Here is a 23409-nt window from a genome sequence, read left to right as displayed (position 1 = left end):
ATACTCTTATACATTTCCCTGAATTTCTGCCTCCCATACCACTTTTTCATATTTCTTCTCAGAGGCTACAACTCCTACAGAAGTCAGAACTACCACTGAAGTCAGAACAGCAACTGGTGAGCAGTTGGCTCTTTCTGCCTTTGGGTTCAACAGTTTTCTATTTAAGTTTGTGTTAGATGATGAATGAGTAAGAAAACTGGCTGAGAAAGAGTTTCATATTCCATTTGAAGAGACAGTATATCAGGTGAGTCAGATTTGGCTCTTCAGAATGAATTTCTCCATATGTCAGCTTTTCAGATGTGATTCTCTGAAGCTAAGAATGAGAGAGGGAGACCTGGATGTGTTGAATGATGTGTTGTTCTCAATCCTTTATCCATCTTGCCATTGCAGGTGCTACTTCAGAATTAACTGGAGTTTCCAGAGCACCAGAAAATTCCACTCCTGTTTAGTATTATGTTTAATTCATTCATCTTGGACTTCTCTTCCATGTAAAACCCATTCTTGTGGGTTTACCCTCATGACCAAAGTCCCAACAAATCAAATTTTAAAAATTTATACCCCTGAACACACATTGAGGAGTACCCACTGAAGCAACAGGAAACCAAATCACAGGAAATGAAATAAACATGGAGAGGAAAATCACTTTTACCCAAAGCCTTAAGCTGTAGAGAAAGGTCTCTTTTCTGAGACTTTTGCATTTATTGGCTTGGGAAATGAAAGAGATCCTGGGAAAACATGGTATTTGCTTCTCTGGCCAAAGAAGCCCCTTTACTGCTTTTAAGAATCATGTGAATTATCCATCTGTGCTATTCAAAGGACAAAAAAATATATTGTTACTATCTCTCTCTCAATTTCATAACCTATCATTCTCTCTCAACCTCATTTTCACTTCCAATTCAAATGTCACTGGTATATCTTTTTTGCCATATTTGTTTCTGAAGATTTCAACATGAATTAGTCAAAGATACCAAAGAAAGCTCTCTATATGTATCTCAGGCAAAAACCATCTTCTTTGGGGCCATTTCTTCTATTGTTACAACACATTTTTCCAGATTTCAAAATTGTTTAAAATCATGTTAAATTTTCCTTTCGTACTCCTAGAAACTACCACTTCAAGACTCAACAGTGATGCCACTGGGCGTGGAATACAAACAGGTCAGTCATGCTATTGCATAACTGTTGAGATTCAGTTGGTTATTTGTAGGGTTATTTTTAGTTGGTTATTTTCTATAGAGAAGAGATGACAAAATTTTGCATTTAAAGACCTTCCTTGGAGAAGGAAATGGTAACCCACTCCAGTATTCTTGCCTGGAGAATCCCATGGACGGTGGAGCCTGGTGGGCTGCTGTCTATGGGGTCGCACAGAGTCAGACATGACTGAAGCGACTTAGAAGCAGCAGAGCCAATTAAAACTGGTTATCTTAGTGTACTAGAATTTCCTGGACTAAAGATTTCATCAGACTCATATTTATTAGAACATAGTTTTCTGACAGTAAATATCATCATGAAAACAAGAGTCTTTTTTTCTTTTTTTGAGGACAAGTAGATACTTTCTTACTTGTCTTCATTGTCACTACCATCACATAAGATGAAGTCACTGGTACCAAGAAGTTTCCAACCCAGGTAAATTAAGGTGACTGAAATAACTTAAGACATTCTTGGAGCCTCACACTGAGATTTTTTGTTTAAAAAATGGAAATGATCAGGGAAGAAATATTTCCTCTTCTATTAAAATGCATAGTAGAATAAAACAGTTAAGGAAATTATTACAGTCCAGCATACTTATGAAATGCAATCCAGGTAATGAGAGAGAACTGCAAGAGCAGGTGCTGGGAGGTTCTTTGGAACTTCTATATCTCAAAATCATAACAGGAATTTCCTAAAATAAGGAAAAAAGGAAATGATGCATCAATTTTATATTTTACCATAATAATATTGTAGTATAGATGTCAGCTATGACACAAAAATTTAAAACATGATTTCATGGTGATGTTCAAGCTGGTTTTAGAAAAGGCAGAGGAACAAGAGATCAAATTGCCAACATCTGCTGGATCTTCAAAAAAGCAAGAGAGTTCCAGAAAAATATCTATTTCTGCTTTATTGACTATGCCAAAGCCTTTGTCTGTGTGGATCACAATCAACTCTGGAAAATTCTGAAAGAGATGGGAATACCAGACCATTTGACCTGCCTCTTGAGAAACCTATATGCAGGTCAGGAAGCAACAGTTAGAACTGGACATGGAACAACAGACTGGTTCCAAATAAGAAAAGAAGTATGTCAAGGCTTCATAGTCTCACCCTGATTATTTAACTTATAGACAGAGTACATCATGAGAAATGCTGGGCTGGAAGAGGCACAATCTGGAATCAAGATTGCCGGGAGAAATACCAATAACCTCAGATATGCAGATGACACCACTCATATGGCAGAAAGTGAAGAGGAACTAAGAAGCCTCTTGATGAAAGTGAAAGAGGAGAGTGAAAAAGTTGGCTTAAAGCTCAACATTCAGAAAACGAAGATCATGGCATCTGGTCCCATTGCTTCATGAGAAATAGATGGGGAATCAGTAGAAACAGTGTCAGACTTTATTTTTGGGGGCTCCAAAATCACTGCAGATGGTGATTGCAGCCATGAAATTAAAAGACGCTTACTCCTTGGAAGGAAAGTTATGACCAACCTAGATAGCATATTAAGAATCAGAGACATTACTTTGCCAACAAAGGTCCATTTAGTCAAGGCTATGGTTTTTCCTGTGGTCATGTATGGATGTGAGAGTTGGACTGTGAAGAAACTGAGCGCCAAAGAATTAATGCTTTTGAACTGTGATGTTGGAGAAGACTCTTGAGAGTCCCTTGGACTGCAAGGAGATCCAACCAGTCCATTCTAAAGGAGATCAGTCCTGGGTGTTCCATGGAAGGAATGATGCTAAAACTGAAACTCCAGTACTCTGGCCACCTCATGCGAAGAGTTGACTCATTGGAAAAGACTCTGATGCTGGGCGGAATTGGGGGTAGGAGGAGAAGGGGATGACATAGGATGAGATGGTTGAATGGCATCTCCGACTCAATGGATGTGGGTTTGAGTGAACTCTGGGAGTTGGTGATGGACAGGGAGGCCTGGTGTGCTGCAATTCATGGGGTTGCAAAGAGTCGGACACGACTGAGCGACTGAACTGAACTGAAGGTATAATTAAAAGTTATTTGATATGTTGATTACCATGCACAGATTTGCCTTTTGGGAAGATTAATTAGAGAATTAACTAGAGAATTGATATGAAGGAGAGTAGGAGAGTAAGTGTGGAGACGTCATCCAGTTTGAGACTGTTAGAAGTTATCCATGATTAGAGACTGAAATAAGGCAGTGATGTGAGAGAATAGAAGGCAGAAGGATGATCAAAAGGAATGAGAAATATGTTGGCAAGTTAGAATCAATTTCAGCATGGTGATGGGAGGGATAAAGGATAACAAGGACTGTGGATGAATTCTAATTCATAATTTGAGTGCCTGTGTGGATGGATGTTAGTGCCATCCACTAAATTTTGCTGTATACTGGAGGAAGAAAAAGAATTATAACTGACAGGAGATATAGTGAGGTCAGATTTTTGATAGTTTTAGTTTAAGGTACTCTGAGGTGTCCGCTTAGTATGCTCAGCAGGAGAAATAAGTGCAACCAGAATACAGAAGATAGATTTCATTGGAGAGAGAGATTTGTTAGTGATTGGAGTTGGTGATGGACAGGGAGGCCTGGCGTGCTGCAATTCATGGGATCGCAAAGAGTCGGACACGACTGAGGGACTGAACTGAACTGAACTGAACTGAACTTACAAATGTTATTTTAAACTGTGGATGCTGGTGTATTTCCTTATGGTGAACATACAGAGTGAAAAGAGATGAAAAATAAATTGAAACATGATTCCTTGGGTTATTATATAGGTGGGCAAAGAAGCCTGAAAAAGGGAAGAGTCGCAGCTCAGCAGTTGCTAGTATGGGTTAAGTCAAATCCATAAAGCAGAGTCTGGGAGTGCTGGAGACTGTATTGCTTCTGATTTAGGGATTCAGAATGTCAGATCAAACAGGGTCAACCAGAATTTGTGGGGAACATTTCCGTTTTTAATGTCTTTTTTTTTTCCTTTCCTGAGAGCCTAGCCTTACAATTATAAAACTTCAAAATTAAAAGAACTGCCTCAAGATAATTAGAATTTCAAGATTCTTGACCCTTCCCATTTTAACCTTCAGGAGTCCCTAACATAATTTCAGGGAGCCAATCTACTATTAATAGAAGCAAAATGTGTGAGGATGGGGAAGTTAAAAAAGTGAAGATTGGGGAGACAGCCATCTCCATGATACTAATTCCAGAAAAGAAGGATACCAGAAAACTGGAGTTTACCACAGGAAATGAAACATATCAAAGGATATTTATTTCACCTTTTGGAACAAGGAATCCTAGAGTAGGAATGCAGTCTTTTACAAAAACACATTGTTTATCCTGAACCATGATCTCCATCCAATAAGAAAGTTATCCCTGTCCATTTTTTCCCCCTTTCTTTTCTACTCTCTCCCTTCCCAGGTACCACTGGGACAGGCTCTGGAACTACATCCTCACCTGGAAGTTTCAATGCAGGTAAGTCAAAAGTGAAAGAAATGCTCCTTTAAGTGGCTGTAGGGAGATCATACACTGATATATCATTTTCACATTTTCAAACTCCAGCTTCTCAATTTTCCTCCTTTGCTCTTCTAGAAGCAACAACTTTTAAAGAACATGTTAGAACCACTGAAACAAGAATTTTATCAGGTGAGTTTTGCCATGTTTTGGATTCTCAATAATTTTTTCACTTGAGTTTACTGCATATGTGAATGAAAATTAACATGGCTTAAAACTGGTTTCTTTCAATTTAATAACAGATCATAAGGATGACCTCTATTATCTCCCCGAGTTTTCCTAGAGAACATACTATAGATGTAATTCTCTAGATACATTCTTTATTTGAAAATTTTCTCCCTTTGTTTTGTCAGGCAATAGCCCAGAATCAGTAGGGGTCACCAGTAACCAAGAAATGAGGGAAGATCGCTATACTAGATGCAAGTAAATTTGTTAATTAAGGCTTTGATTGAGATGCCTAACCCTTGATCACAAGTTTAGACAATTTTTTTGTCTGTTTTTTGTTGTTGTTGTTGTTGTTGTTGTTGTTGTTGTTGTTTTGTTTCTGTTTCAGTGCGGGAAAACTGGGAAATTAAGTCACTAGAAGTAAATCATGTGACTATAGGACAGACATTCTCTCATTGGATATCAGCCTCTAGATGATTCTATATTTAGAGAAATAAGATCTATGGTGCAAGTGTGACTTTTCCCCCTATATTTTATTTGAATAGTCATGAGAAAGTGTTTTGGAAAATATGCCAAGCTTAACATTTTGTGCAAGAAAAATTGTTAAAGTGTTTTTGATTGCTTCAGAGAAACAGCACACTTGTCAATATAGTACTCAGGGTGAGAAAGCCTTCGTGAGGCTCATGCTTCTCTCTTATTGTAGGTACCACTGGAAGACCCTCTGGCACAACAGTTATTCCTGAAAGTTCCAACACAGGCAAGTAAATATTTAATAAGTGGCTCCAAGTAGTTAAGCCTTGGAGCCCTTCTCTGGAATTTACTGTCTGTTGTAGCATCAGCACAGCAAGTTCTAACTTCAGTCTTATTTGCCTTTCGTAGGGACTAGCACTGGAATTGGAAGGCAAACAAGTAAGTGTCAATGGTTCAAATCTGTTGTGTTCTCAGTTAATGATTCTTATGCCTTTGCTTCAACACAGGGGAATGTTTAGGATAATGGTAAAGGGCCAGGAAATGGGCAGAATCTTTTTAGAGCATGTCCTCTTCCAGCCATCTATTGTTTTCTTGTTCTGAGTTTCTGGGCTCCATGCAGAGCCACCAGATAATTTTGTAAAAGTACACAAGGGCACTACTACTAAAGGGAAAAGTAAGAGGCTGAAATCCAACCAGCATTTCTTCAACAAGTTATAAAATCCATGTGGCTTCTTCTACTCAGAGGGGTTTTATTTTTTTTTTTCTGTCATTGTTTTTTGTTTATTTTTTACTTCATAAAATTTCTCTATGGGCTAACTGCAACATTAGCCTAGATTTGCATCTGATTCCTTTTCTCTTCCTGTTATTGATCTTTGAGACTAGCAATAGAAGCTATGTCTGATATGAAGTGTCCCTCATTTGTCTTTGCAGGTACTGCTGTGGTATCAAGCAGAGTTACTGGTGTCTCAGAAAGTTCCAGCCCAGGTAATGAAAATTACCAGCTCTAATGAAGTTAACATGTTCAACATTCTTCTCCCCTTTAACACTCAAGTGTTTAAGAGAAGGAATATTCATGTCTATCAATATTAAACTTGAAGTGTAAAAGAAAAATGGTATCAGATGGAGTTAAACAGCAAAGAAAACTTTAAGATCATGAAACAGAAGTCAAGAGCATTGCAGTAGGGTTGAGATTTTGAATTTAACTTTGCTGAAATAAAGAGCAGGAGAGTTCTTAAATTCTGGGGTGAACTAGTGGAAAAGTACTGGAGACAGTAGGGGAGAGGTTGGTCCATGTGATTAGCCAATCTTTGTTTGCTAATTGGTGCTCAAAGAATGAAGTTAGTCTCCTACCTTCCCGCAGTGACAGGAAGATGTGGGTGCTATTTTCTGTTGCCTTTTTTTTTTTTTACAATATTGTATTAGTTTAAGATATACAGCATAGTGCGTCAGTATTTTCATAGATTATACTCTCTTTAAAATTATTGCAAAATAATGACTGTATTCCCTAAATGTACCAATATAATATTTACTTATTGCTTATCTATATTATATATAGTAGTTTGTATTTGTTAATCCCCTATCCCTATTGTGTCCTTTTCTTCTTCCCTTTCCCCACTAGTATCCACTAATTTGTTCTGTATATGTGTGAGTCTGTTTCTATTTTGCTATATGCATTTTGTTTGTTTTATTTGTTAGATTCCACATATAAGTGATGCCACATATAGTGTTGGTCTTTGCTTGATATATTTCAGTAAGCATAGTACTCTTTACATTCGTCCACATTGTTGCAAATGGCTGAATTTCATTCTTTTTCGGCAGAGTAATATTCCTGTGTAAATATATTCTACATCTTCGTTATAATATTCTATGATATGTGTGTGTATATATATATATAAAAATTTATATATATACATATACATGTACATATATATTTTTTCTGCATCTTTATCCATTTATCTGTTGATGGGCACTTAGTTTGTTTCCCTATCTTGGCTATTGTAAGTAATACTGCTATGTACACTGGAGTGCATGTATCTTTTTGAACTAGAGTTTTTATTTTTGTTTGAATATACATCCAGGAGTGGAATTATGGGGGCATATGGTGGTTCTGGCTTCCCAGTTCTGTCCATATGGTAGCTTTGGTTTCTTTAGTGATAAAGAAACTGCCTGCCAATGCAGGAGACGTAAGAGATGTGGGTTCAATCCCTGGGTCAGGAAGATCCCATGGAGTAAGGCATGGCAACCCATTCCAGTATTTTTGCCTGGAGAATCCCATGAATAGAGGAGCCTGGCAGGCCCCAGTTCATAGCATCACAAAGAGTCAGATATGACTGAAGTGACTTAGCATGCACACATGAGATTAAAGACCTAAATGTAAGACCTGAAACCATAAAACTCTTAGAAGAGAACATAGGTAGAACACCCTCACATAAACCATAGCAATGTTTTTTGGATCTGTCTCCTAAAGCAAAAGCAAAAGAAAAAAGAAAAAAAAAAACCATGAATGGGATTTAATTATACTTAAAAGCTTTTGCATATCAAAGGAAACCATCAATAAAACAAAAAAAATCTTGAATAGCAGACAATATTTATAAATGATATGACTGACAAGAGGTTGATATTCAAAATATATAAACAGTTCATAAAACACTCCCCTCAAAATTAATACTAGACAGCTGGGAAAACAGGATATATGAAGCAAAATAGTTCAGTGTGAAAATAGCTTTTGTCACTAACAGAAGGGGACTCTTAAGTGATAGTTACCAGGGTCACAGTGAAGGGAAATGTTAGTCACTCAGTCATGTCTGACTGTTTGCCATCCAGCGGACTGTAGCCCGCCAGGCTCCTCTGTCCATGGGATTCTCTAGGCAAGAATACTGGAATGGATTGCAATCCTCTTCTCCAGGGGATCCCAAGCCAGGGATCAAAGCTGAGTCTCCGATTTTGCAGGAGACTCTTTGCCATCTGAGACATGAAATGCTCAATTCTTCTGTGAGCAAGGAGTTGCTGTGTTAGGGCCTACTATGTTTCAATAGCAGGAGAATGAACTGGCATTTGTAGGTGTACTAGTACACTCCAGGTGCTTTGAGACTCTTGTTCTATGTGAAGATATCTTCAGATACACTCTTCTGCAACCAGAAAAAGCCCAGTGCTCTTTTCCTACTCATTTTAGGTACCTCCAAGGAAGCATTTGAAACAACTACTGGTCCTGGAATTTCTATCACTGGTAAGTCTAATAAAAATAAATGAACTTTGCTTGGTGGCATCTCAGAAGACAAGACAGCTTATCTGAAATTAAACCCTAGCTTTTATAACTCCCGTTACTCATACTTTTGCTTCTCTCTTAGCAGTCACTGCTTCAACAGGAGTCAAGGAACCCTCTGATTCTGGAATGCAAACAGACAAACACTAGAAATACAAACTCTTCAATGATCAATGTGCCTGTGATTTTATATAGGGAGTTGAATTTGGGAGAGAAGAGTGGTGGGAAAGAAACAGGCAAGAAAGACCAGGAAGATTATTCTACATTTCCTTGTGAAATATGACTTGAATTTTACCTAGGGATTATTTTTTTTCCTCCAGGATTTTTTGGGTTAGGCTTTTACCAGAACTCCTTACTGGAAGTTATGACCTTGAAATCTCTGATAATGAGATTATGAAATGTTCAAGAATTTAAAATTCCTGAAAATTTTAATATTTCCTTCTGCAGGCTCTACTTCGAAGTCAAATAGAATCACAACAAGCCCCAGAATATCCTACCCAGGTAAAATGAAATAACCCAAAGGCACTGGCATGAATTGTCTCTTCCACATGAAGCTTCCCTTAAGCATGAATGTGTGTGATCATTTGTGCGGGCATACACACAGAAGCTTGATAGTGTACATGCTCTCTAATAAATAAAATGACAGCACTATCTTTTGTTTCTCCTCAGAAACCACTGTTGTAGCAACAGGAGAACAAGAAACTGAAAATAAGACAGGTCAGTGTTGGAAAAGTACTAATTTCCTTGTCACTTATTCAACTAACATTTCCTTTAACCTTATATTTGCTAGACTCTAGCAGCCCTTGCCATTTTATTACTTTGTATGTGTTGGTGGGGGAGATTATTATGGGCACAGATACTATAGTTTCAGGGTATTTAATGTTACTCAAACAATACACAACAATTATGGTCCTGGGAATATATTGAGACTGTTAATTTCTGTTTGCTAGTTGGTAGGGCTGAGTGAAGACATGAGAGAAGAGATGACTGCATTTAATATTGGCTAGGGTGAGGAGGGAATTCTTGCCATATGGCACTTGAAAGGGCAGAGACATGAGACAGCGTGAGGGACTTCAGGAATTAACCAGGTATTGGTATTGTCTGTATGAATTTCAGGGAAGAAATGAGATTAGAAAGGTGAGCAGAGCAATGCTTATGAAGGACTTTATTTCCAAACTTAAATGAGACTTTATCCTCATAATAAATGGGGTCACCTTAAGGATTTTGTTAAGAGGATGATATGATCAGATAAGTCTTAGAAAAATTACTCTGACAGAAATGTGAAGATTATAAGATTGTATTTTTTTTATTGCTTCTATTACAAATTTCTCCAATGAATTTGGAATTCTGGGTAGGAAAATATTTCTGCTATATTTATACTTAAAGATCATTTCTCTCTCCTGTTGCTGGTGGGAATTAACCTAGTCTCCCTTAGTAAAGAGAAGCATTTTTTGCCCCAAACTTACATATCTTTAATTAATTTATTTTCTGTTTTTCTGTACCTATTAGTTTCGGGGTTCCTTTTACTTGAACCTGGAGAAACTTAAAAATTTCTCCCAAATATTCTGTTGCTCATAGTTCAGCCTTCTGCTTGGTAGATAGAATAAAAATATTAATCTGATTTTTAGCAGTATGAAAATAGAATGTGAAATTTATGAGTGGATTGTTGCATTGACCAAACTTTCTGACATGGGAAGCCTCAAAAAAATAAGAAGTTTAAAGCATTTGGCAGGATTGGAGATAGAACAAGATTAAAATACTATAAGACAAAAAGAACATACAAATTCTTAGAGTATTAATACCAGGTAACACATAATATGTTTGTTTTATTTATATATATATAGAATATTATATGTTTTTATATTGAGTTATCCTTTTCTTTATTTGATTATTTTATTATCTTATTTATCAGAACTGTCTATCAAGAAATTTTGAAGAGAAATTTACTTTGATTCTCATTCCTCCTTTTGATTCTCATATTTCCTTCCCATTGACATTTGAGATCTAAAGGAAACACTCTCTAATGGTAAAATATCAAATGCCATACGGAGTAGAAAGGGAAGATTGATGGGAATATGTCTGCTTATAAGAATAGCAGTATGGCCGTGTATTTTCAGTAGTAGACAACTATATTTACTCCAAACCTATTACAAAAACCTGAGAGACTAATATGAGGTGTCTGTTTTTACACAGGATGTCCAACATCTCTTTCACCACCTTCAGGTAAGAATACCTTCACTTGAAAATCAAATCATTCTACATTAATGATTCATCTTGTAAATCAAGCTTCAGAGGTCATACCAATAAAAGTCACTAGCTAAGGAAGTGTTATAGCATAGGAAAACTTGAAGTGGATGAATTTTGCTTTTATTCACCAAATAGTGAATGAATGTCTGTTTCATCACACACAAACTAATAAAGCCAAACCAAACAAATGTATTTTGTCTCTTAGTCAAAATAGAATTTACTTACACAATAAAGTGTTTCATGTAACTATATGATATCCTGATTGAAATATTGCCTTTTATTTTTTAAACTAGATATTCCAACTATTTTTGAGGACCGAATTGTAGCAACAAATTTAGGGGTAATCAGAATTTAATAATTTTAGCAGACTTTGAGTTTCTCTAAAATTATCAAGCCAATGTGGTATGTTTTCTATTAAGTGGTGAAATTACAAAAAATATCATTTCTAATATTAGCATATAGTGGGAGAAAGGATATTTTCAAAGAAACAATTTTCATATAAGGCTGAAAATAAATTTCACAGTGAAATATGTGACCTATGTATTATATAGCCAACACATGCTATGTGTTACACATCTTACATATATTGTATACTTTGGAAGGATTCTCAAGTATTTCATTAGAGAACTGGAATTTGAGAACAGTAAGTAAGCTAGTTTAGGGTATATACATCAAAGAAGAGAGACAAGGTTGAGATGATAGACTGGAGACATGTTATGGTAACCTCAGAAGCCAGAATGCTAAAATAAAATATTTAGTTTACAGGACTATAAGAAGTATCTAATCAAGGCAATGATGACATGAAAAGTAGGCTTTAGGAAAACTATCCTACCTGTGACATAGAGAATTTACTGGATCAAGAAGAGGTCTGAGTCAGAGCAACCCATAAGAAAGCCAATTATGTCAGACCAAAAATACTAAGGTCCTAGAATAGTATTATAATAAGTAAAACCAGGAAAGGAAGGGATTCAAGTGAGGATAAAGATACAAGATTTTGCAGTAGGTTCAATGCCAAATGATGAGAAGGGAAACAATTAAGATGACTTCTAAGTTTTAGGCTTAAGTAATTAAAAGAATAGTTTAGGCCTTAATAGGAGATGGGCTTCTATGGTGGCTCAGATGGTAAAGAATCTGCCTGCAATGTAGGAGACCTGGGTTCAATCCCTGTGGTGGGAAGATCCCCTGGAGAAGGGAATGGCAACCCACTTCAGTGTTCTTGCCATGGACAGAGGAGCCTGGTGGGCTACAGGCCTTGGGGTCTCAAAGAGTTGAACAAGACTGAGTGACTAACACTTTCACTTTAATAGGAGGTGGCCAATTTAGAAGAAAAACTGGTTTTGAGGGAAATATGATTTAATCTGTTTTGTGCACATTGAGTTTGAGGTTCCTTAAAATCTGCTGGGATGCTGTTTATTAGGCTGAGGGAGATCTGGGTCCATAGGCCATAAAAGATGTCTGTTCAGAAGTTTGAGAGTATTCACTTGACACTTGGCACAACAGAACCTTGTGCACTAGGACCAAGGAGGAAGGAACAGTGACCCCACAGGAGACTTGCCTGTGGGTGTCCGGGAGTCTCCAGCAAAGGTGTGGGTCAGCGGTGGCCTGCTGCAGGACTGGGGGCACAGTCTGTAGCAGTACATGCATGGGATCTCTTGAGGGAAGTCACCATTATCTTCAGTACCTCCACCATAGTTTAAGTGTTAATTGCTCAGTCATTCCTGACTCTTTGTGACCGTGTGGATTGCAACCCACCAGGCTCCTTTGTCCATGAGATTTTCCAGGAAAGGACACTGGAGTGGGTTGCCATTTCCTTCTCCAGAGGATCTTCCCAACCCAGGGATCCCGGGTCTCCTGCACTGCAGGCAGATTCTTTACCAACTGAGCTACAAGGGAAGCCCACCATAGTTTGGCCCCATGTAAATCACAGAGAGGGAACACAACTCCACCCATCAACAAAAAATTGGATTAAAGATTTGCTGAGCATGGTCCCACCCATCAAAACAAGATCCAGTATCCCCCTTAGTCAGTCTATCCCATCAGGAAACTTCATAGGCCTCTTATCCTTCTCCATCTGAGGTCAGACAGACTGAAAGCCACAATCACAGAAAACTAACCAATCTAATCACATGGACCACAGCCTTGTCTAAATCAATGAAACTATGAGCTTCTGCCTTGTAGGGCCACCCAAGACAGATAGGTCATGGTGGTGAGTTCTGACAAAATGTGATCCACTGGAGAAGGGAAGAGAAAACACTTCAGTATTCCTGCCTTGAAAACCCCATGAATAATATGAAAATACAAAAAGATAGGACACTGAAATATGAACTCCCCAGGTCGATAGGTGCCCAATATGCTACTGGAGACCAGTGGAGATCATCCAGAAAGAATGAAGAGACAGAGCCAAAGCAAAAGCAACACCCAGTTGTGGATGTGACTTGTGATGAAAGCAAGGTCCAATGCTGTAAAAAGCAATATTGTATAGGAACTTGGAATGTTAGGTGCATGAATCAAGGCAAATTGGAAGTTATCAAAAAAGAGATAGCAATAGTGAATGTCGAAATTTTAGGAATCAGAGAACTAAAATGGACTGAAATGGTTGAATTTAACTCAGTTGACCACTATATCTACTACTGTGGGCAAGAATCCCTTAGAAGAAATGGAGTAGCCATCATAGTCAACAAGAGAGTCCAAAATGCAGTACTTGGATGTATCTCAAAAATGACAGAGTGATCTCTGTTCATTTCCAAGGCAACCATTCAATATCATGGTAATCCAAGTCTATGCCCCAACCAGTAATGCTGAAGAAACTGAAGTTGAATGGTTCTATGAAAACCTACAAGACCTTCTAGAATTAACACCCAAAAAAGATGTCCTACCATTTTAGGGGACTGGAATGCAAAAGTAAGAAGCCAAGAAACACCTGGAATAACAGGCAAATTTGGCCTTGGAGTACAGAATGAAGCAGGACAAAGGCTAATAGGGTTTTGTCAAGAGAATGCACTGGTCATAGCAAACACCCTCTTCCAACAACACAAGAGAACTCTACATATGGACATCACCAGATGGTCAACACTGAAATCAGACTGATTATATTCTTAGCAGCCAAAGATGTAGAGCTCTATACAGTCAGCAAAAACAAGACTAGGAGCTGACTGTGGCTCAGATCATGAACTCCTTATTGCCAAATTCAGACTTAAATTGAAGAAAGTAGGGGAAACCACTAGACCATTCAGGTATGACCTAAATCAAATCCCTTAGGATTATACAGTGGAAGTGAGAAATAGATTTAAGGGACTAGATCTGATAAACAGAGTGCTGATGAACTATGGACAGAGGTTCGTGACACTGTACAGGAGACAGGGATTAAGACCATCCCCAGGAAAAAGAAATGCAAAAAAGCAAAATGGCTGTCTGGGGAGGCCTGACAAATAGCTATGAAAAGAAGAGAAGCAAAAAGCAAAGGAGAAAAGGAAAGATATACCCATTTGAATGCAGAGTTCCAAAGAATAGCAAGGAGAGATAAGAAAGCCTTCCTCAGTGATCAATGCAAAGAAATAGAGGAAAACAACAGAATGGGAAAGACTAGAGATCTCTTCAAGAAAATTAGAGATACCCAGGGAACATTTCATGCAAAGATGGGCTCAATAAAGGACAGAAATGGTATGGACCTAGCAGAAGCAGAAGATATTAAGAGGTGGCAAGAATACACAGAAGAACTGTACAAAAAAGATCTTCACAATCTAGATAATCATGATGGTGTGATCACTCACCTAGAGCCAGACATCCTGGAATGCAAAGTCAAGTGGGCCTTAGGAAGCATCACTATGAACAAAGCTAGTGGAGGTGATGGAATTCCAGTTGAGCTGTTTCGAATCCTAAAAGATGATGCGGTGGAAGTGCTGCACTCAGTATGCCAGCAAATCTGGAAAACTCAGCAGTGGCCACAGGACTGGAAGAAAGGCAATACCAAAGAATGCTCAAACTACCACACAATTGCACTCATCTCACATGCTAGTAAAGTAATGCTCAAAATTTTCCAAGCAAGGCTTCAACAATACGTGAAGTATTAATTTTCTGATGTTCAAGCTGGCTTTGAAAAGGCAGAGGAACCAGAGATCAAATTGCCAACATCCGTTGGATCATTGAAAAAGCAAGAGTTCCAGAAAAACATCTACTTCTGCTTAATTGACTATGCCAAAGCCTTTGACTGTGTGGATCACAATAAACTGTGGAAAATTCTGAAAGAAATGGGAATACCAGATCACCTGATCTGCCTCTTGAGAAATCTGTATGCAGGTCAAGAAGCAACAGTTAGAACTGGATGTGGAACAACAGACTGGTTCCAAATCAGGAAAGGAGTATGTCAAGGGTGTATATTGTCACCCTGCTTGCTTAACTTATATGCAGGGTACATCATGAGATACGCTGTGCTGGATGAAGCACAAGCTGGAATCAAGATTGCCGGGAGAAATATCAATAACCTCAGATATGCAGATGACACCACCTATGGCAGAAAGTGAAGGAGGACTAAAGAAACTCTTGATGAAAGTGAAAGAGGAGCTTGAAGAAGTTGGCTTAAAGCTCACAATCAGCAAACAAAGATCACGGCATCCAATCCCATCACTTCATGACAAATAAATGGAGAAACAGTGGAAACAGTGGCAGACTTTATTTTGGGAGGCTCCAAAATCACTGCAGATGATGACTGCAGCCATGAAATTAAAACACACTTTCCCCTTGGAAGGAAAGTTATGACCAACCTAGACAGCATATTAAAAAGCAGAGATGTTACTTTTCCAAGTAAGGTTCATTTAGTCAAGGCTATGGTTTTTCCAGTATGTATGGATGTGAGAGTTGGACTATAAAGAAAGATGATCATTGAAGAATTGATGCTTTGAACTGTGGTGTTGGAGAAGACTCTTGAGAGTCCCTTGGACTGCAAGGAGATCCAACCAGTCCATCCTTAAGGAAATCATTCCTGAATATTCATTGGAAAGACTGATGTTGAAGCTGAAACTCCAATACTTTGGCCACCTGATGCGAAGAGCTGACTCATTTGAAAAGACTCTGATTCTGGGAAAGATTAAAGGCCAGAGGAGAAGGTGACTACAGAGCATGAGATGGCGTCATCTACTCAATGGACATGAGATCGAGTAATTTCCATGAAGTAATTTCAGGGAAGCCTGGTGTGCTGCAGTCCATGGGGCTGCAAAGTGGTGGACACAACTGAGCGACTGAACTGAACTGAACTTGACATTTAGTGGATGCTGTAAAGATGGAGAAAAGTATCAGGGGGAAAGAATAGAGACAAAATGAGAGGGATAAGAAAGATCTGCTGTTAGAGAGGAATTTCTGAGTGTTCAGTCTGAAGGAGTAATATTTTCAGGTGAGAGTTTTAAAATGTTAGCTATTGTAGGGAACTTGAAGAACTGATAAAGAGACCTTTAGACTGATAATTATGAGGTCTTAGTGACTCGTAGGATTGTGAAGGTAGAAGTCAGAAAGTGAAACAAAAGGTGAACAGTAGCCATAGGTTTATTGACCACTGAAAGATCAAGATTTATCCTTTCTGAGGAGTATAAAATTAGGAAATATATATATACTTGCTAGGGACAGTTTGCTCAAAGTAGATGGATGTGATTGATTTACCTTAAGGCACCTTACAACCCTTCACAATATATCTCTGAAGTCCTAGTGCCAATTCAGGTTTGGTCAACCTAGTGCTTATCTACAAATAGCAGACAATTATATTTTGCCAGATTTAATTAGCATTTGTCATTTCATGCTCACAGCTTGTTATGGTCCATTGGGAGAAAAGAAGTCAGTAAGTACACAATTTATCTCTACTTTAATATAAATTTACTGTCATTCGTATGTTTGAATAGAAGTCTAAATTTGGATTGTATTTGTAGCCTGGAGACATATGGACTGCCAACTGCCACAAATGCACCTGTACTGATGCAGAGACTGTAGACTGTAAACTCAAGGAGTGTCCTTCTCCACCCACATGCAAACCTGAAGAGAGACTTGTAAAGTTCAAAGATAATGATACCTGCTGTGAAATTGGATACTGTGGTATGTAGCCATAATACCTTGTTTTCTTTTCTACTTTATTTTTATTGAGACATAATTGACATAAAACAGTATTAGTTTCAAGCATACAACATAATGATTCCATATATATATACGTGTATATATATATATATATATACATGTGTGTATATATATATGTATATATATATAGTAAAGTGATCACCACGGTAAATCTAGTTAACACCACCTATAGTTACAATATTTTTCCTTGGAATGAGAACTTTTAAGATCTACTTTCTTAGCAATATAATTCATTATTTTATTTGAATTGAATAGTTGTTTACTTATTCATATATTCAAGAGATATTTATTGAGCTACTAATCTGAGTCAAATAGTTGATAGGTATGACAAATGACAATCAATATTTGCCTCTTAAAACTTATTATCTTTTGAGTAGGAGAAACCTAGAATTAACAGTTATGAATATAATCAGTAGATTAAAAGGAGGTGATGGTGTTATGGGAAGAAACTTTATAATGTTGCCTTATTGACTGGTAAATATGATCTCATATACAATTTCTGTTTTATAAATTAAAAATTAGAATGTTTTTCTTAGGGTGAAATATGTATTTCTTTTTCAGAACCAAGAACATGTTTGTTTAACAATAATGACTATGAGGTAAAGTTATTTCTACTTTAATATACTTTTATTATCATAATTAAGAATAAATGCAGAGTCTCTCAGCTAATATGAAAAAAAGTCATATGTAATGGTGGAGTAGAATCCATTCAATATTTACCCATATTCACTTCAAAATAAAGGTCAAATGTTACACCTACCACAACTTGCTTCAAAGGGGAACAATATACTTGGTCATTAATCTAACAATGGAGCTGTTGAACAGAATTTCCCATGGGTTTCCCCAGGTGGAGAAGATATATAACATTCAAATCAATGAACAGAGTCAAACTGTAATTATAATCAGAAAGATCTAATGGCTGAATTATGAGATCAAATAGGAAAAAATTAGAACTCCATTATGAGGATTTTACAACACAGCATATTCAAGGCTGATCTGACAACTGATTTGACATATTGAAAGTAATTTAATTTTTTTAGAAAAAGTATTAGAAAGCCATAAAAAACAGATGATTCTCAAATTGATAATACATGTGAACTGATGACACTAAATATTACAGGAATTAAATCTAGACTAAAATATGTGGTATGTACAGTTCAGTTCAGTTCAGTTGCTCAGTCATGTCCGACTCTTTGCGACCCCGTGAATCGCAGCACGCCAGGCCTCCCTGTCCATCACCAACTCCTGGAGTTCACTCAGACTCACGTCCATTGAGTCAGTGATGCCATCCAGCCATCTCATCTTCTGTTGTCCCCTTCTCCTCCTGCCCCCAATCCTTCCCAGCCTCAGAGTCTTTTCCAATGACTCAGCTCTTCGCATGAGGCTGCCAAAGTACTGGAGTTTCAACTTTAGCATCATTCCCTCCAAAGAAATACCAGGGTTGATCTCTTTCAGAATGGACTGGTTGGATCTCCTTGCAGTCTAAGGGACTCTTAAGAGTCTTCCCCAACACCACAGTTCAAAAGCATCAATTCTTCGGTGTTCAGCTTTCTTCACAGTCCAACTCTCACATCCACACATGACCACTGGAAAAACCATAGCCTTGACTAGACGGACCTATATTGGCAAAGTAATGTCTCTGCTTTTCAATATGCTATCTAGGTTGGTCATAACTTTTCTTCCAAGGAATAAGCGTCTTTTAATTTCATGGCTGCAATCACCATCTGCAGTGATTTTGGAGCCCCCCAAAATAAAGTCTGCCACTGTTTCAACTGTTTCTCCATCTATTTCCCATGAAGTGATGAGACCAGATGCCATGACCTTCGTTTTCTGAATGTTGAGCTTTAAGCAAACTTTTTCACTCTCTTCTTTCACTTTCATCAAGAGGCTTTTGAGTTCCTCTTCACTTTCTGCCATAAGGGTGGTGTTATCTGCATATCTGAGGTTATTGGTATGTTAGGAAATACATAAAACAGAGCCTATAATTTAGTAATAATTTAATTTGGTTAAAGTTAATTTAATAATTTACTTTGGGGCTTCCCTGATAACTCAATTGGTAAAGAATCTGCCTGCAGTTCAGGAGACCCTGGTTAAATTCCTGGGTTGGGAAGATCCACTGGAGAAGAGATAGGCTACCCACTCCAGTGTTCTTGGGCTTCCCTTGTGGCTCAGCTGGTAAAGAATCCACCTGCAATGCAGGAGTCCTGGGTTTCATCCCTGGGTTGGGAAGATCCCCTGAAGAAGAGAAAGGCTACTCACTCCAGTATTCTGGCCTAGAGAATTTCTAGGACTATATGGTCCATGGGGTCTCAAAGAATTGGACAGGACTGAGTGACTTTCACTTTACTTTGGTAACTCATTTCTTATACTCACATTTCTACTTGGGCTTCTTAAATTTTAGTTTCTAAAGGTGATCTGATGAAAATCTATGACTGTTTTGGAATATAAAATATGATGATATTTAAAGAACAAAGCAAAATTATACCTCTAATCATTTACATGCAAAACAGTTGAAATAATAAAATTTGAGCTTACCTGAAAGTTCACTTTGTGGTTTGAGGGCCTGATATAAATGGAATTTCCCAAACTGATGTTTGAATTTTGTATATAAAGTAATTATAAAGCAATCTGAGTAGCAATCTAGAGAGCTTTAAAAGCATAAAAACATAAGCAAAGGTAGAAGATATATTGTGGGATTTTTTTAAATCCTTGAAAAATATAGAACTACTGTAGATGAATCTTAATTTGAGGATTGAAAATCTTGACACATTCTGTGCCCTTAGTGAAGATCTTTGATTATTCATGGAAGTCTTTAACCTACTTTTTCTTACATATTAATCTAATGGCTCAAAGTGTCTCTGGAAATTCACTAAACATTACAAATTTGAAAAAATGTGCAGGACTTATTGTCAACCTGAAACAGAAATGAAGATCAATAATCATTAGTTCCCTCCTCCTCCCCACCTTCCAGGTTGGTGCTTCATTTGCTGACCCTAACAACCCGTGTATCTCTTACTCCTGCCACAACACTGGTTTCGTTGCCGTGGTTCAAGACTGCCCGAAGCAGACCTGGTGTGCAGAAGTAAGTCATAATCAACAAGATTGACATCTTATCAACAAGATTGACATCTTATGATAAATATAAATACAACTAGTCTTATTCCTTATTTGTAAAAGTATTTGCCTAGCAATAGACATAAATCTCTTACAGATTTCATTCCAGTTATGTCATCTACCTTTTGTTGCCAAGTATACTTTTCATATCAAATATGTATTTGCAGGCTCTATAAAACTTAATCTAGTGGTATTCTAGAAGTAAGTTACTGCAGAAAGAGTGTTGCTATATTTTAAACAACAACAACAAAAAGCTAGTATTTTTGAAGGTCATGGCTTCAGGTTAATAATTTTCTATAAAAGAACACATTTTAAAATAGAATCACATAAGTATGTAGAGTTCAGATTGCTCTTTGTGTCACATTTTTTATCCCCTGAAAATAAGATGAGGGTTTTGCATTAATGAATGCTTAAGCTTAAATTATTAAGGAAGTTTTAAATTTCACTAACTTTTTTCCTGAAGGTATAATTGATAACATAAAGTTTTATTTTAGACTGCCAACTCTGGATTTTAACACTTACTGAGTTTTTACTTCAGACAGTGATAAATTTGAGATTATAATAATGTAAGGTACAAATGTTGCTTGTGAGAAACTTAAGTGTTGAGTCATAATGTCATTATTAAAGTATAGTTTTCAATTAAGAGAGGAGTATTCTTTTATTCTTGGGCATTTTATTTTAAAGAGGAATTTAGTTTAAGTGTTTTTCCATTTCTACCCACTGTTGAAAATTTGGTGTTAATAATCTCACTTTTATTACTGTGCTTTCCTCTCTGTGCTGATTGGATCTGAGATCTGCATGTTTATCTGTTCCCTTCCTTCCTTTGTAATGTTATTTCAATAAGTTAACAAATGCTATATTATTTATAGAAAAATACAGGATTTTTTCAGTCATTTTCTTTTTCTCTGACTCCTATAGGAAGACAGAGTCTATGATTCAACAAAATGTTGCTATACATGTAAGTAAAATTAAATTCCACATATGAGAGAAATGTAAACTGTTAACAAAAATTTAATGTTTCTTTAAAACAAAATGACAGATCATTAATACAAAGTCTCCTGTGTTTTTAACACAACCAGTAATCTAACCCATATGCATACCGATGATTAATATAATGCATTATATTTTCTTACTCATGTTGGTTGCAGCACTCTTTCAAGTAAAAACCAGTGATGTTTACAAGGGTGAAAATTTAATTTTCACAGAAAAAGTTTTGTTTGCTCTCCTAACATTGGCAAGTTATATTGTAAATTGTTGTATTCGATCATAAGGATGATCAGCAATGAGAAAATATATGTGTGAAACAACCATCCCCCTATTTTTCCTCCTCCCCTCTTTCTTCCTTCCTCTTACCTTCTTCCCTTTCTTTTCCTTCCCCTTCTCCTATGATAGTAATAATATAATAATAATAACATTTATTGAATATTACCCTGGTACCTTGTGCTGGGTGCTGAGATAGTCCCTCCATACCGTTGTGAAATATTTGTTATTATTCTCTACTTTATGATTAGGAAAATTGAGGCTTAGCAATTGTTAATGTTAAACCTCATTTCTGACTCTGTTTTCCATTTACTTTTAGGTAAACCTAATTGCAGATCTTCATCTGTGAATGTGACTGTTAACTACAATGGTTGCAAGAAAAAAGTTGAGATGGCAAGATGCACAGGGGAATGCAAGAAAACCATCAAGTAAGTTTCTCTTTGTATACTGTATGGTAAGCTTGTAACATTGTGGAGAAAATTAAGCTTTGAAAACATTACATGGACAAATATTTACCTGAGATCTAATTATCAGGACCTGATTCAAATAAAATATTAATATCTACAAAATAAAATAAACATTTTAAATAGCAATTAAGCATTTTGAAGTTGTTTTCTATATAAGTCAGACATAGTATGTTTATGGCAAATGTATTTTCATAAGATACGCATAGATGTCAAGCAAATACTCTTGCTTTAAAGTGTTTTTAAAAATGTCACTTGCATTTTAAACATAGCATATATTACATGTTTTTCCTTTTATATACTTTCACATGTAGATTAATATATGGAGAATAATAATTTGGTATTAAGTTGCATATTTTTAAAATGTTCTGTTTACATTTTTGTACCATATTGCTCTAACTATGAGATTGCAATCTTCACTTTTTTGGTCTTATATACCAATTACTATGAATCCATAGCAGAAATATACAATAAAGGCAAAGAATAAATTGGCTGGAAGACTTGCTAAATCACTTAAACAATTGGAATCTGAGCACTGATGTCAATTTATTTCAGAAAGCATTCTGAAAATATTTATTACTGAACTTTTTTTCTTTTAGGTATGATTATGACATCTTTCAGCTGAAAAATTCATGCCTTTGCTGCCAAGAAGAAAACTATGAGTATAGGGAAATTGATCTTGACTGTCCTGATGGTGGTACAATACCTTATAGGTACAGGCATATCATTACATGTTCCTGTTTAGACATATGCCAACAGTCTATGACTTCAACAGTCAGTTAATAATAAATGGCCTTACCTTTTCTGTTGTAAAAGACCAGGTATTTATTTTATAAGTGAACAAAAATAATGACTAAATTGTGAAAATAACTAAACATTTATATATTGCTCAAAAAGTGAGTTGTCATTATGAGGTCTTTTGTTCTTTGATTGACTGGATCTAAAAAATAAATACAACTTTGCAAGCAATTAGTGAATGTGTTGTGTTTATTTGGTAGCAATAAGAATTCTGGAAGTCAAGGAGAAACTGAGTCATGTCATGGCTCTCCAGTATATTTGTCTTCTACTCTTCCTCTGGATGAGGCCATTATCCTGTTTTGTTCCTTCACTTCATGGTTAAACTTATGAAAATGTGAATTTTGTTCATCATCCCTTTCATCTATGACACCTCCCTCTGCTTAGGATACTGGTGACCTTCTTATGATTTTTTTCCTGTAGGTTCTGATATCATTTTCACTCTTCCATTCTTGAAATATTTTTCTTGCAGTTTCTATGACATCATTTTTAATTAGCGTTCCTATATTCTGTGGACACTTTCACTTTGCCGGTCTTTTAAATCTCAGTCCTCCAAAGTTGTATCCTCTTCCTCTTCTCATTTTCCTGAGGCTCCTTGGAAGATTTCATCAACATAGGTAGATGTGTTTATACATTGAATATTTCCAATCTATGCCTCCAGCCCTAAACTCTTCTTTGAATTACATCAATAGAATTGCATTGATAAAACTGAATTTACATCCCTAACTGGACATTCTGTGCATGGTCTAACTCTGTGTGACCCTGTGGACTGTAGGCCACCAAGCTCCTCTGCCCATGGCAAGAACACTGGAGTGGGTTGCCATGCCCTCCTCCAGGGGATCTTCCCCACCCAGGGA

At 36.8% G+C, this 23409-nt stretch overlaps 1 protein-coding gene across 1 annotated transcript in view; it reads left to right on the top strand.

The window, feature by feature from the left end:
• The window catches only part of MUC19 (mucin 19, oligomeric), a 125077-nt gene extending 102377 nt beyond the window's left edge, over window positions 1–22700 (top strand). The window contains 17 exon segments of the mRNA XM_018049032.1: window positions 63–116; window positions 1102–1155; window positions 4568–4621; window positions 4739–4792; window positions 5014–5053; window positions 6225–6280; window positions 8469–8522; window positions 9006–9059; window positions 9228–9275; window positions 10752–10781; window positions 16598–16629; window positions 16718–16880; window positions 17481–17518; window positions 19891–20005; window positions 20956–20991; window positions 21613–21721; window positions 22357–22700. Coding sequence (XP_017904521.1) covers window positions 63–116; window positions 1102–1155; window positions 4568–4621; window positions 4739–4792; window positions 5014–5053; window positions 6225–6280; window positions 8469–8522; window positions 9006–9059; window positions 9228–9275; window positions 10752–10781; window positions 16598–16629; window positions 16718–16880; window positions 17481–17518; window positions 19891–20005; window positions 20956–20991; window positions 21613–21721; window positions 22357–22540 — 1175 coding nt within the window. The 3' untranslated portion in view covers window positions 22541–22700.

The sequence above is a fragment of the Capra hircus genome, chromosome 5, assembly GCF_001704415.2.
Source record: "Capra hircus breed San Clemente chromosome 5, ASM170441v1, whole genome shotgun sequence".
In the NCBI taxonomy this organism is placed as follows: Eukaryota; Metazoa; Chordata; class Mammalia; order Artiodactyla; family Bovidae; genus Capra; species Capra hircus.
The sequence above is the reverse complement of the archived record's forward strand: the minus strand, read 5'-3'. Positions and strand labels throughout refer to the sequence as shown.